The sequence below is a fragment of the Callospermophilus lateralis genome, chromosome 10 (genome assembly GCF_048772815.1).
Source record: "Callospermophilus lateralis isolate mCalLat2 chromosome 10, mCalLat2.hap1, whole genome shotgun sequence".
NCBI lineage: Eukaryota > Metazoa > Chordata > Mammalia > Rodentia > Sciuridae > Callospermophilus > Callospermophilus lateralis.
In genome coordinates this window covers 92,113,078-92,128,755 of record NC_135314.1, presented here as the reverse complement: position 1 = coordinate 92,128,755, position 15,678 = coordinate 92,113,078, and the positions used below count along the sequence as shown (strand labels likewise).

Genomic DNA, 15,678 nt, shown 5'->3' with positions numbered 1-15,678 from the left:
ATCATTGTTAGCAATTAGAGAACTGCAAATCAAAACTATGCTAACATTTCATCTCACTCCAGTCAGTATGAAAACAAACAACAATAAGTGTTGGTGAGGATGTGGGGAAAAAGGTATACTCATACACTGCTGAAGGGACTGCAAATTGGTGTAGCCAATATGGAAAGCAGTGTGAAGATTCTTGGAAAATTGGGAATGGAACCACCATTTGACCCAGTTATCCCTCTCCTCAGTCTATATCCAAAGGACTTAAAAACAGCATACTACAGGGACACAGCCACATCAATGTTTATAGCAGCACAATTCACAATAGCTAAACTGTGGAACTAACCTAGATGCCCTTCAGTAGATGAATGGATAAAAAATGTGGCATATATACACAATGGAATACTACTCAGCAATAAAAGAGAATAAAATCATGGCATTTGTAGGTAAATGGATGGAGTTAGAGAAGATAATGCTAAGTGAAGTTAGTGAATCCCAAAAAACCAAATGCTGAATGTTTTCTCTGCTATAAGGAGGCTGATTCATAGTGGGATATGGAGAGGGAGCAAGGAAAAATAGACCAACTCTAGATAGGGCAGAGGGGTGGGAGGGGAAGGGAGGGGGCATGGGTTAGAAATGATGGTGGAATGTGATGATCATTATTATCCAAAGTACATGTATGTATACATGAATTGGTGTGAATATACTTTGTATACAACCAGAGATATGAAAAATTGTGCTCTATGTGTGTAATATTAATTGTAATGCATTCTGCTGTCATATGTAAGAAAAAGTAAGCCCTAATCGTCATAATGTGGGATTAGGCCCCAACTTCCTTAATAAGAGTCCTTTGGCACAAGAATTAAAATAAAAAATAAATAAATGGGATGAACTCAAACTTAAAAGTTTCTTCTTAGCAAAAGAAACAATCTGGGAGGATCCAACATGGCGGCCGGCGAGGAAGCAGCACTTTCAATATCTCCACATTAACGGGATCAGAAACACCCATTAAAACAGCTACATTCTACCTACTGAGGATCTTCTAGCAAAATTCCGTTGAAAGGAGACCTGCCGAGAATTAGTAAGTTTATTAGACGTGACAGTTTGCCCCAGACAAGTGAAACTTGAACGGCAGCGCGGGCTCAGAGTCCAATCCCGCGGCCACCGGCCGCTTCTGCAAGCGGCAGGCGGCCCAGAGCAGCGCGGCAGAAGGGTCCCCGCCCGGCCAGCAGACAGCTCCCGCCATCCTGGCTACCCTGGCGGCCCCGCTCTCGCTCGGCGAACAGCCACCCCGCCCGCCTGGTTCTTAGCCACGCGGCTGCAGCCACCCGGCTTTACAAGCGCCCCCGGCGGCCCTACTCGGCGAGAAGGGTCCCCGCCAGGCCGGCAGACAGCTCCCGCCATTCCGCTCTTGTTCTGCAAATAGCCACCCCGCCCGCCTGGTTCTTAGCCACGAGGCTGCAGCCGCCCGGCTTTACAAGCACCCCCGGCGGCCCTGCTCGGCGAGAAGGGTCCCTGCCCGGCCGACAGACAGCTTCCGCCATCCCGGCTACCCTGGCGGCCCCGCTCTTGCCCTGCAAACAGCCACCCCGCCCGCCTGGGTCTTAGCCACGCGGCTGCAGCCACCCGGCTTTACAAGCGCCCCCGGCGGCCCTACTCGGCGAGAAGGGTCCCCGCCAGGCCGGCAGACAGCTCCAGCCATCCCGCTCTTGCTCTGCAAACAGCCACCCCGCCCGCCTGGTTCTTAGCCACGAGGCTGCAGCCGCCCGGCTTTACAAGCGCCCCCGGCGGCCCTGCTCGTCGAGAAGGGTCCCTGCCCGGCCGGCAGACAGCTCCCACCATCCCGGCACTCCTGGCGGCCCGCCCGCTCTGCGAAGGGTCACCCCGCCCGGCTCTTAGCCACGCGGGCGCCGTCTGCCTGGCTCTGTGGGCGCCCCCGGCGGCCCAGCGCAGCCTGAAGGGTCCCCGCCTGGCCCGACAGAAGGCCCGTGCCCTTCCGGCTCTGCTAACGGCCCTGCCCACCCGGGAAAGGGCTCCCCCCCTTGAGAGGACGGGAAGGAAATCTAACCAAGCTTCTATGAATTAGCGAACTGGGATCTAAAACCAGAGATTGTGTCAGACAAGAGACAAGCCAGTTCCACCTCTCCCTTCGGTCACTCCTGCAAGGAGCCAGGGGCCCGCCATAGCAGAGAGGGGAAGTCACCAAAGATCGGCCAAAGAGATTCCTTCGCAGCGGATTCTAAATTAGCAGGAGCGGCGCGGGAGCCGGCCAGAGCTGGCGGGAACCGCAGCAGCGGCACGGGAACCGGCGGGAGCCGAGGCGGCGCTGACGCAGGAGCCGGCCGGAGCCGCGCGGCGCGGGTCTCCCAGCTACCGCTCCCACCAGTGCTGACAACTGAGGTCTCTTGCACCAGATACGGGGGCGTGGCTACCAGAAGGTAAGCAAATTTGCTGGGGGTTCTCAGCCCCAAGCTCTACAAACTTAGGGCCTGAGAGAGGCAAACAAGGAGAGTGTGCCCAGGCACTAATGAAACAGCTGCTCCACGCGTGTGCAAGGTAGGTGGAACTGTGACCACCGACAAAACAGGCCCAGTGGACCGCCAGACACATCGCTCCAGTTGGGGGAGGGGCAGAGCCGCCGGGCGCCTGCAAGGTAGGCGGACCCACTACCCACCAGCAGAACAGGCACAGCAATACACAGAGAGGCAGAGCCACCCCCCGAGCCTACAAGGTAGGCAGACCTGCGACCCACCGGCAGGTCAGGCCCAAAAACCTGCGGAGGGGCACAGCTGCCCCACGTGCCTGCTAGGTAGGCTGAACTGTGACCACCAACAGAACAGGCCCAGCGGCCGGCCAGACACATCGCCCCGCCCCGGTTGGGGGAGGGGCAGAGCCACCGGGCGCCTGCAAGGTAGGCAGACCTGCGACTCACCAGCAGATCAGGCCCAGTGACCCGCGGAACGGCAGAGCCACCCCCGCGCCTGCAAGGTAGGCGCACTTGCCACCCACCGGCAGGTCAGGCCCAGCAACTCTCGGAGGGACACAGCTGCTCCACGCGCGTGCAAGGTAGGCGGAACCGTGACCACCGACAAAACAGGCCCAGTGGCCCGCCAGATACATCGCCCCGGTCGGGGGAGGGGCAGAGCCGCCACCAGCGCCTTTTAGGTAGACAGACCTGCAACCGACAGACAGAACAGGCCTAGTGGCCAGCGGAGGGGCAAAGCCGCTGCTCACGCCTGCAAGATAGGCGGACCTGTGACCACCGAAAGAACAGGCCCATCGAAAGTACAGGTACAGCGGCCTCCTGGCGTGGTAGGCACATTGCCTCAATTGGAGGAGGGGCAGAGCCACCGCCAAAGCCTGCGAGGGAGATTTTGCAGCTATACAAGAGCAATATAAATATATAGGGGGAAAAATCAATAACACAACAGTTTCACCAAGCAGAAAGAAACGCGATCAGTATGAAAAGACAAGGAAAGAAAGGACCACAAGCAATGCAGGTCAACTCAACTTTAGAAGAGGTAATATCTGCAGCAGATGGAATGTCAGATAAAGAATTCAGGATATACATGCTTCAGATGATCTGGAGTCTCAAGGAAGACATTAGACAGCAAAATCAGACAATGAAAGACCACTTCGACCACTTTGACAATCAATTACATAAACAAATCCAAGAAGCTAAAGATCAATTATACAGGGAGATAGAGGTTATAAAAAACAAACAAACAGAAATCCTGGAAATGCAGGAAACAATAAACCAACTTAAAAACTCAATTGAGAATACTACCAGCAGAGTAGAACACTTAGAAGATAGAACATCAGACAATGAAGAGAAAGTATTTCAACTGGAGAAGAACATAGACAGCTCAGCAAAGCTGTTAAGAAACCATGAGCAGAACATTCAAGAAATATGGGATAACATAAAGAGACCCAACTTAAGAGTCATGGGGATACAGGAAGGTATTGAGGTCCAAACCAAAGGAATGAGCAATCTATTCAACGAAATAATACGAGAAAACTTCCCAGACTTGAAGAATGAGACAGAATCCCAAATCCTAGAAGCCTACAGGACGCCGAATGTGCAAAATCATAAGAGATCCACACCTAGACACATTATAATGAAGATGCCCAACATACAGAATAAGGAGAGAATTTTAAAAGCTACAAGAGAAAGGAAGCAGATTACATTTAGGGTAAACCAATCAGGATAACAGCTGATCTTTCAACACAGACTCTGAAAGCTAGAAGATCCTGGAATAACATATTTCAAACACCGAAAGAAAATGGGTTCCAACCAAGAATTGTGTATCCCGCGAAATTAAGCTTCAGGATGGAAGATGAAATTAAAACCTTCCATGATAAACAAAAGTTAAAAGAATTTGCAGCTAGAAAACCATCTCTTCAAAACATCCTCGGCAAAATATTACAGGAAGAGGAAATGGAAAATATCAATGAAAACCAACAGCGGGAGGTAGTACAGTAAAGGTGGGGGGGAATAATCAAAGAGGAAAACAAACCATGTTTAGTAACATAAATAAACAAATATGGCTGGAAGAACAACCCATATCTCAATAATAACTCTGAATGTTAATGGCTTAAACTCACCAATTAAGAGACACAGGCTAGCAGAATGGATCACTAAACAAGACCCAACAATATGCTGCCTTCAGGAGACGCATTTGATAGGAAAAGACATACATAGACTGAAGGTGAAAGGTTGGGAAAAATCATATCACTCATATGGACTTCGGAAACAAGCAGGAGTGTCCATACTCATATCAAATAAAATAGATTTCAAGCCAAAGTTAATCAAAAGGGATGAAGAGGGACACTACATACTTCTCAAGGGAACCATAAACCAACAAGACATAACAATCATAAATATATATGCCCCAAACAATGGTGCAGCTATGTTCATCAAACAAACTCTTCTCAAGTTCAAGAGTCTAATAGACCACCATACAATAATCATGGGAGACTTCAACACACCTCTCTCACCACTGGACAGATCTTCCAAACAAAAGTTGAATAAGGAAACTATAGAGCTCAATAACACAATTAATAACCTAGACTTAATTGACATATATAGAATATACCACCCAACATCAAGCAGTTACACTTTTTTCTCAGCAGCACATGGATCCTTCTCAAAAATAGATCATATATTATGTCACAGGGCAACTCTTAGACAATATAAAGGAGTAGAGATAATACCATGCATCTTATCTGATCATAATGGAATGAAATTGAAAATTAACGATAAAAGAAGTAAGGAAAAATCATGCATCACTTGGAGAATGAACAATAGGTTACTGAATGATCAATGGGTTATAGAAGACATCAAGGAGGAAATTAAAAAATTCTTAGAGATAAATGAAAACACAGACACAACGTATCGGAATCTATGGGACACATTGAAAGCAGTTCTAAGAGGAAAATTTATTGCTTGGAGTTCATTCCTTAAAAAAAGAAAAAACCAACAAATAAATGATCTAATACTTCAACTCAAAATCCTAGAAAAAGAAGAGCAAAACAACAGCAAAAGAAGTAGAAGACAAGAAATAATTAAAATCAGAGCTGAAATTAATGAAATCGAAACGAAAAAAACAATTGAAAAAATTGAGAAAACTAAAAGTTGGTTCTTTGAAAAAATAAATAAAATCGACAGACCCTTAGCCACGCTAACAAAGAGAAGAAGAGAGAGAACTCAAATTACCAGCATACGGGATGAAAAAGGCAATATCACAACAGACACTTCAGAAATACAGAAGATTATCAGAAATTATTTTGAATCCTTATACTCCAATAAAATAGAAGATAGTGAAGGCATCGATAAATTTCTTAAGTCATATGATTTGCCCAGATTGAGTCAGGAAGATATTGACAACCTAAACAGACCAATATCAATTGAGGAAATAGAAGATACCATCAAAAGACTACCAACTAAGAAAAGCCCAGGACCGGATGGGTATACAGCAGAGTTTTTCAAAACCTTTAAAGAGGAACTAATACCAATACTTTTCAAGCTATTTCAGGAAATAGAAAAAGAGGGAGAACTTCCAAATTCATTCTATGAGGCCAACATCACCCTGATTCCTAAACCAGACAAAGACACTTCAAAGAAAGAAAACTACAGACCAATATCTCTAATGAACCTAGATGCAAAAATCCTCAATAAACTTCTGGCGAACCGGATACAAAAACATATCAAAAAAATTGTGCACCATGATCAGGTAGGATTTATCCCTGGGATGCAAGGTTGGTTCAATATACGGAAATCAATAAATGTTATTCACCACATCAACAGGCTTAAAAATAAGAACCATATGGTCATCTCGATAGATGCGGAAAAAGCATTCGACAAAGTACAGCATCCCTTTATGTTCAAAACTCTAGAAAAACTAGGGATAACAGGAACATACCTCAACATTGTAAAAGCAATCTATGCTAAGCCTCAGGCTAGCATCATTCTGAATGGAGAAAAACTGAAGGCATTCCCTCTAAAATCTGGAACAAGACAGGGATGCCCTCTCTCACCACTTCTGTTCAACATAGTTCTCGAATCACTGGCCAGAGCAATTAGACAGACGAAAGAAATTCAAGGCATAAAAATAGGAAAAGAAGAACTCAAATTATCACTATTTGCAGATGACATGATTCTATACCTAGCAGACCCAAAAGGGTCTACAAAGAAACTATTAGAGCTAATAAATGAATTCAGCAAAGTGGCAGGCTATAAAATCAACACGCATAAATCAAAGGCATTCCTGTATATCAGTGACAAATCCTCTGAAATGGAAATGAGGACAACCACCCCATTCACAATATCCTCAAAGAAAATAAAATACTTGGGAATCAACCTAACAAAAGAGGTGAAAGACTTATACAATGAAAACTACAGAACCCTAAAGAGAGAAATAGAAGAAGATCTTAGAAGATGGAAAAATATACCCTGTTCATGGATAGGTAGAAGTAACATCATCAAAATGGCGATATTACCAAAAGTTCTCTATAGGTTTAATGCAATGCCAATCAAAATCCCAACGGCATTTCTTGTAGAAATAGAGAAAGCAATCATGAAATTCATATGGAAAAATAAAAGACCCAGAATAGCAAAAACAATTCTAAGCAGGAAATGTGAATCAGGCGGTATAGCTATACCAGACTTCAAACTATACTACAGAGCAATAGTAACAAAAACAGCATGGTACTGGTACCAAAACAGGCAGGTGGACCAATGGTACAGAATAGAGGACACAGAAACCAATCCACAAAACTACAACTATCTTATATTTGATAAAGGGGCTAAAAGCATGCAATGGAAGAAGGATAGCATCTTCAACAAATGGTGTTGGGAAAACTGGAAATCCATATGCAACAAAATGAAACTGAATCCCTTTCTCTCGCCATGCACAAAAGTTAACTCAAAGTGGATCAAGGAACTTGATATCAAATCAGAGACATGGCGTCTGATAGAAGAAAAAGTTGGCTATGATCTACATACTGTGGGGTCGGGCTCCAAATTCCTCAATAGGACACCCATAGCACAACAGTTAATAACTAGAATCAACAAATGGGACTTACTCAAACTAAAAAGTTTTTTCTCAGCAAAAGAAACAATAAGAGAGGTAAATAGGGAGCCTACGTCCTGGGAACAAATCTTTACTCCTCACACTTCAGACAGAGCCCTAATATCCAGAATATACAAAGAACTAAAAAAATTAGACAATGAGATAACGAATAACCCAATCAACAAATGGGCCAAGGACCTGAACAGAAATTTCTCAGAGGAGGACATACAATCAATCAACAAGTATATGAAAAAATGCTCACCATCTCTAGCAGTCAGAGAAATGCAAATCAAAACCACCCTAAGATACCATCTCACTCCAGTAAGATTGGCAGCCATTAGGAAGTCAAACAGCAACAAGTGCTGGTGAGGATGTGGGGAAAAGGGTACTCTTGTACATTGCTGGTGGGACTGCAAATTGGTGCGGCCAATTTGGAAAGCAGTATGGAGATTTCTTGGAAAGCTCGGAATGGAACCACCATTTGATCCAGCTATTCCACTACTCGGTCTATTCCCCAAAGACCTAAAAAGAGCACACTATAGGGACACTGCTACATCCATGTTCATAGCAGCACAATTCACAATAGCAAGACTGTGGAACCAACCTAGATGCCCTTCAATAGACGAATGGATAAAAAAAATGTGGCATTTATACACAATGGAGTATTACTCTGCATTAAGAAATGACAAAATCATAGAATTTGGAGGGAAATGGATGGCATTAGAGCAGATTATGCTAAGTGAAGCTAGCCAATCCCTTAAAAACAAATGCCAAATGTCTTCTTTGATATAAGGAGAGTAACTAAGAACAGAGTAGGGACGAAGAGCATGAGAAGAAGATTAACATTAAACAGGGATGAGGGGTGGGAGGGAAAGGGAGAGAGAAGGGAAATTGCATGTAAATGGAAGGAGACCCTCAGGGGTATACAAAATTACATACAAGAGGAAGTGAGGGGAAAGGAGGGAAATTATAAGGGGGAGAAATGAATTACAGTAGAGGGGGTAGAGAGAGAAGAGGGGAGGGGAGGGGGGAGGGGGGATAGTAGAGGATAGGAAAGGCACAGAATACAACAGACTCCAGAATGGCAATATGTAAATCAATGGTTGTGCAACTGAAGTGATTCTGCAATCTGTATATGGGGTAAAAATGGGAGCTCATATCCCACTTGAATCAAAGTGTGAAATATGATATATCAAGAACTATGTAATGTTTTGAACAACCTATAATAAAAATTAATTAAAAAAAAAAAAAGAAACAATCTGTGAGGTGAATAGAGAGCCTACATAAATGGGCCAAGGACCTGAATAAAATATATATATATATTAACCTAATATGGTTCTCTTTATATTCATCTTAACTGAGGTTCACTGTTTTTTGGGAAATTTCAGAAATTATTTTTTATATTTCATTCTCTTTCCTTTCCCTCTGTGACTTTAATAACTTTAATAAAAGTTTAATAACATTTAATAACTTTAATGACTTTAATAAAAACAATGTCATATTGTTTTTAATATACCTGAGAGCAGGTCACTGATGCATTGGCTAATTTTTTAAAATCTCTTTTTCTCTCTCTGTTCTTCATTTTGGGTAATTTCTATTGATTTGTCTCCATGTTCATAACGATTCTTAAGCAATTTCCAACCTGATGTTATAGTCAACTAATAAGTATTTCTTTCAAACATTTTATTATCATATACTAAATCTCTTTTTTGTTATTGTCTATAGTTTCCATTTTTCTGTTGAGATTCATTTTTTAACTAATTGTGACCATTTCTATTCTAAGGTGTTTAAACATATTTTCATAATTTTGTTGAAGTCTTGTTACCAAGTCCAACTTCGGTGTCACCTTGAGGTCTATTTCTATGGAAGGATTATTTTCTTAATTATCAGTCTCATTTTCCTACTTCTTTGCACAAATAATAATTTTAAATTTTATGCTGAATATTTTGGATGAATTCTTATAGGGAATCTGGATTATAAAATTTCCTTGAAAACATCCAAGATTTTTATTTTCTGTTAGAAAATCAAGTGGTAGATACTCTTGTTTTTAACTAGCTTGGATTTAATTTTTTTTTAGTGCATGTCTATTTTGGCTTTGAGCTTAATTCTAAGGTTTAATCTTTCTGTAGCTCATGGTCCTTATTTGTAAAGCATGATTTTGGGGGTCTTTACTAAATGCCTGCGGTGCTCAGTAGGGTCTCTTTACTCTAATAATATAACATCTCTCAGTCCTGCATTCATCTAGTATTTCCATTTAGCATTTAGTTATGTAGCAAACAATCTCTGCTACATGGAATCTCATTCCTCACATGATTGTCTCAATTTTGGTTAAGAACGTGCAGTAAATCCTTATGCAGATTATGCTCATCAACCCTTTCATGCTGCTACTTCTTCTTTGGGAACATTCCTTCTAAATGGTAGCTTTGTGGGAAGACTTGTATTCAGTTCCCTTCCTCCTCAGTTCAGCAAGACTACTACTGTTCAATGTGGGTCTCCATATCCCTGAATTTGAGTAGAAAAATAAACCAGTAAAAGATGAGAGAATTGTGGCATTCACAACATGTATTTCTCTTCTTTCAAGAATCAGTTCTGTTCTGAACATTGTCCAATGCTTGAGAATTATTGCTTCCTATATTTTGTCCAGTTTTATAGTTGTTTATAGTTAGAATAATGGTCCAGTACTAGTAAAGCAGTCATATCTGGAATTTAAAAATCCATGGATTTATATTTAATTTATATTTAATTTCCACAAAATCTTGTGAGATGATGTTTATGGAGTAGGTACTTTTATTATAAGCCTAATCTTATGGAAAATTAAATTCAGGATAACTAGTGAGTAGCAGAGTCAGAATTTGAGCCTAAGTCTGAATCTATACTCTGTGTTCTGATTCAACATATTGTGTTGTTGCTGCATCATGAAATTATGTTTATTTCTATCAGAGTATGTATCTCTATCTCAAACATTTAATATTATTTAATATATATATATATTTTTTTACATTTTGTTTGCTACTGTGGCTGATGTATAAATACCATGTATTTTCTGTGTAATTATAAATGTCTTTCCAGTGTCCAACACATTAATGGGCTCTTGGTGGTGATTTAATAGATAACTTTTTGAATGAATAAATGAATGCACATACCACCATTTTTTACACTGTTAAAAATAGAATCTTTCTACATATTTGGAACTAGACTTCATCTTGTCTGCCATCTTGTGGCAACAAAATTCTCTAACAAAAACTAGAGGTAAGGAATATACAAAAAGTGACATGCATCATTAGAATCTTCATAATTAAGCACATCAAAATATAATTACATGATAGGAAAAGAATTATAGCAGGATTTCCATCTTTGATAAGACAGCTGTAATTAGGAATCAGACTTAGGGAAGTTCAAAACACCAACTGATAAACAGTGGCACTAGTTTGATGAAATGAATGCAGAGTTGATGTGCTTCACTGGTGGGTCCAGGCAGCACTTTGGTTGAAGTAAAAAGTGATAACTGAATTTGTCATCTCAGATTTGTTATAAGAAAAAAAAACCCGTTATTGATAACAATTTTTTTCTAAAGATTTTGTATCACTAATATTGTAATTTTTATTATTTAACTGGTGACCTAACTGATTAATTTCAAAATGTGTTTTTGTTGATCTTAAAACCATAAAGTTATGGTTCTTGAAGCCTTCTGCATGACAAAACAATATGTTTATTCTCATCACAAGCAAAACTACATGATTATTTTTAAGCTAATTTTTTTTGTTAACAGGTCTCCTAAAAATATGCAGTAGACCTTGCATTTACATAAAATTAAAGAAAGGATGCTTCAGCAAATGCAAATAAATGCAAAAAAGGAATATTTTAATTTTGATGCATGATTGGTATCAACTATCACAATGTGGTTATAATACAAAAGCAGAATTTTGAATTCTTTGTATAACTAATGGTTATAAGCTATTTATAGACTAAATATCCTGATTAATTTATTATGAAATATATTTATTGATTATACTTCAGACTCTGTTTTTATGTCTAGGATATTTGGAAATGCTTTAATATGAAAATCATCCGCACTGACTTCTATAGTTTTGCACTATAGCAAGTACAGAAAAATGATTTATTTCTCTTGGTGCATTATTAATTGTATGAATTGACTGTTTAACCTCTATTGATTTGCATTTATTACTTAGTGTTCAACTTGGAAATAGAAGTAAAAATTAGTTTATAGCATAAAAAAAGTATATCAAAGTTAATATTAACATAATAGGGAAGATCATATTACTATCTATCATTATATTTCTTTTCCTAAATAGTTCTAGAGGTCTTGGAATAGCACTCTTAGCTTTAAGACAGAAGTTTTCTAATTCTAAACAATGAACCTATTGTAGCTGTCTGTGCATTTTTAGAGATAGTAGCATCTTATTGTTCTTATATTCGAATTTTATCTGTTATGGTTTGGATGAGAAGTGTCTCCCAAATCTCACATATGAAGAAATGCATGAAGGTTCAGAGAAGAAATGATGTGGTCATAGCCTTAAACCATTCAGTGAATTAATCACCTGATGGGATTAATTGAGTGGTAACTAAAGGCAGGTGTGTTGTGGCTGGAGGAGTGGTGTATTGAGGGTGTGGCTTTGGGGTCTATATTTTGTATCTGGCAAGTGAGATCTCTCTCTCTCTCTCATTGCTTTCTGATCATCAATCAGGTGAGCTGCTTTCCTCTGTCACACTTCCACCATGAAGTTCTGCCTCACCCAGAGTCCTGAGGAATGCAGTCAACCTTCTATGGACTAAGATCTCTAAAATCATAAGCCCTCAAATAAACTTTTCCTCCTCTACAGTTGTTCTGGTTGGGTCTGTCATTCACAGTGTTGAAACAGCTGACTGAAACAGTATCTTATATTTGAGTGATCCTTCCTTCCCAGAACTCATTTTTAATAAACTGAATTGAATCTTGATTTGAGAAAATCAAAATTCATATCATTTGAGGCTTTTATTACTAAATGTGATTCAAAAACCCATCAAAATATTCTGATATCCAGGAGATACTTTCCTTAAAATGTAAGCTATAGTGGTGGTCCTTTTGAGTGTGATGAAAGTCATGGAGAAGGTGTCATATAATTGCAGTGCATCTCAACTTATTATTGTTTCTGTGTGCCTATAGATAGTTTTTGGACTAGTCTTAATTTTGATTAGCTTTCCCATTGTGCTCCAAGCCACCCTAGTAGCCCAGATATTACAATATTTTGACATTTTGAAATATATGTTACCTTTCTAATACTGCTTCTTTTAAATGGAAATGAAGTTCAATTCTTTGACAAACCAGATATCCTGACATTGATTTGGAAACTATGGATGCATAAAATGTTGCTAGATATATAGAAAGCAGAATTTTCTTTTGGCATCAAAGAGAATATGTCTTTAGTTTCTGTAGTTTACTTAAGCAGGAGAATTTCTTTCAAGTAGGTTATCTACTGAATTTCAAAGTGGTTTTGTTGTCTGTAGGTTTTTGATATCAGATCAAGACCTCTATTAGGGTAGTAAAAAATCCTGGGTTGAACATTTATATCCCAGTTGATGTGAGTTTCAAATGACTTTTACCATATTAGCAGATTTCTTACTTACCTAAGGGTCTCAATATAACTGATAATTATATCTCCTAACATTAACAAAGCAATTACATTTTCATAGGGATAATAGTATTGCCATTTTGTTAAAAGAAGTATGAGGACCTGAGATCAGAAAAAGGACAACACAAAGTTCTAGGCAAATTGCTCAAAGTTGGGCAGGGAGGGATAAAGGCTTCATAATTTTAAGGAAAGGATTATTTGAAAGGCATAACATAATCACTTTATCTGTGCTACAGATTAAAACTGATTGTTACTGATAAGAGCAGGACCTTAGAAATAGGACATAGGACAGGATCCTTTTTTATAAAAAAAAAATAGGCCAGGTAATCATGGAAATTCTAGGAAGCTACATGATAATATGATACAGAATTCTCAAGAAGGTTATAAATATGAAAAGGGAATCTTTAAGAACATAGATAAAAAGTATTTCACCCCTTTGGAAAGCTGTCCAAAGGCTTCCAGCATCCTTTGAATCAGCTGTGTTATCACCAAACAAACCACGAACTTTCAAGTCGTGTCTGATACTTCACAGTCAGAACATCCTTCTGCCATTCCCCATCTGTTCTTACATTTCAAAAACACTTTTTACCCTTCAATATTCCTTCCCTTTCTCACCTGCATCTCTCTCTCCTTTTTATCTGTGGTAATGTGATACTATAGTTATCTGCTTTTTTATTTTGCCCTGCATTATTAAAGTTGGTTATGTATTTATTTCTCCCATTAGGTTTTGAGATCCCCTTTGCTGTCTCCATGTTTTATGTAGATTTTCATAAATGGAGCAGTATATAATTTTTTGGTTTTATCTTTAACTTGAAATAAAATAGAAGGTGATCAGACAAGCTCTGACAGTTCCCTGTCCTTGCATGGATAGTATTTCCTTGTGGTTAGTAGCATTTCATTTTACCTGTGTGCATGATTCAGAGCAAGGTCAGGTTTCCTCATCCGAAGATAGCAGGTAACAAGCTTTGTCTCAATGAAACTTGCCACGCTTGCTATATCTTCAGCAGATGATTCAAAAGGTTTTCCCAGAGCTGCCCCTTTGCTGCAAAGCTTTAAAAAATAGAACACATTAAATTTCCTAAAAATCTTGTCACATAATTTATCTTTTAAGTAAACAAAACATACACATGTATGCATACTTTTCCAACTATAAATAAAATATTAATGTTTTTCATTGTAAATTAAATAAATTGTTCCTGTTTACTATTATGTGACTATAATACAAAATAAGTGATACATTTTACTGTAAAATGTTTCCTATATAATATTTTAAAAGTATGATACAGTTTAAAGGAGTACCCATTTGCTAAGAATGTCTGTTTTAAAAATAATGCACACAATAAGCAAAGTTATTAACAGAAAACTAGGCATAAATCATATTAAATACCAGTGCTTTTCTGAAAACCCAGCTGAGCAATGATCTAGCACACTATCAAGTTTGATTTAATATAATAAGGGGTATCGGAAGTAAACTCCTAGGAGCCATTAACATGATCGGTGATTAATTTGAGCCTGAATCATATTCTCTAGGATATTATTGAAAGAAAAGAAGTGAAAATTTATAAGAATTTATTGGCAGAGGCCACGGTATTTGAAAAACATGGCAAGAATGTGGAATTCTTAATAAAAATTCCAGGAAGTCAATGGTTTCTGGGCAACATAGATAAACTATAGAGGAAGAAAATAAAATAATAATTTTTTGAGAGAACCCCAAACATTAAGAAGTATCAATAATATGACAAGAGTGTACCAGCATTTCCCCCCCCTCAGACTTTTCTACTGTTCCTTGGAATGAAGATTGATGGGAAAGAAGAAACCCCATCGTCTGTTCATGAGACTTATTCAGGATACTTTATTGTTTGCTCTCTTCTACATACATCTGTGCTTATACTGGGGGAAATGTTCTCACCAGAGAGAGCAATATTAGGAAGTAATAACAATTTGTGTATATAAATTAATATAAAATTTCTTGTATTCTAAATCCTCTTTGTTTAAATGACAAAGTTCAAAATATTTTTTTCTGTTATAGACTGTCTTAAGACTGACTTGCCATGTACATTAGCACTACTGTTAATTTTTTAAAATGCAGTTTGAGTTATTTGAGAATGACTAGTTTTTGCACTAGTTTTTTTTAAAGGAAGAGAGAGAGAGAGAGAGAGAGAGAGAATCTTTTTTGTAGATGGACACAACACAATGCCTTTTTTTTTTTTTTTTTTTAATGTGGTGCTAATAATCGAACTCGGGTCCGGCCCGTGCTAGGCGAGCGCTCTACCGCTGAGCCGCAATCCCAGCCCCAACACACTCAATAATTATAGTAATAAATTGGGAGTTATTGAATGCTATTATCTTTTCTTTGGATATCATATTAATTCCATGGATTTATATTATTTTACAACGTTTTGCCATCTTGATAGATAAAAATTTCAATTTATTCATTAATCAATAAATATTTATTGAGCATTTACTATTAATTTCCAGCCCAAAATTGCTGT

The 15,678-nt window shown here is 39.1% G+C and overlaps 1 protein-coding gene across 1 annotated transcript in view; it reads right to left on the bottom strand.

Annotated features, from left to right (window-relative positions):
* Window positions 1–15,678, bottom strand: part of Spata16 (spermatogenesis associated 16) — a 228,680-nt gene that overhangs the window by 162,223 nt on the left and 50,779 nt on the right. Inside the window, exon 2 of the mRNA XM_076868624.2 lies at window positions 14,091–14,236. Within this exon, the coding sequence (XP_076724739.2) occupies window positions 14,091–14,236 (146 nt within the window). The remainder of the gene's footprint in view (window positions 1–14,090; window positions 14,237–15,678) is intronic.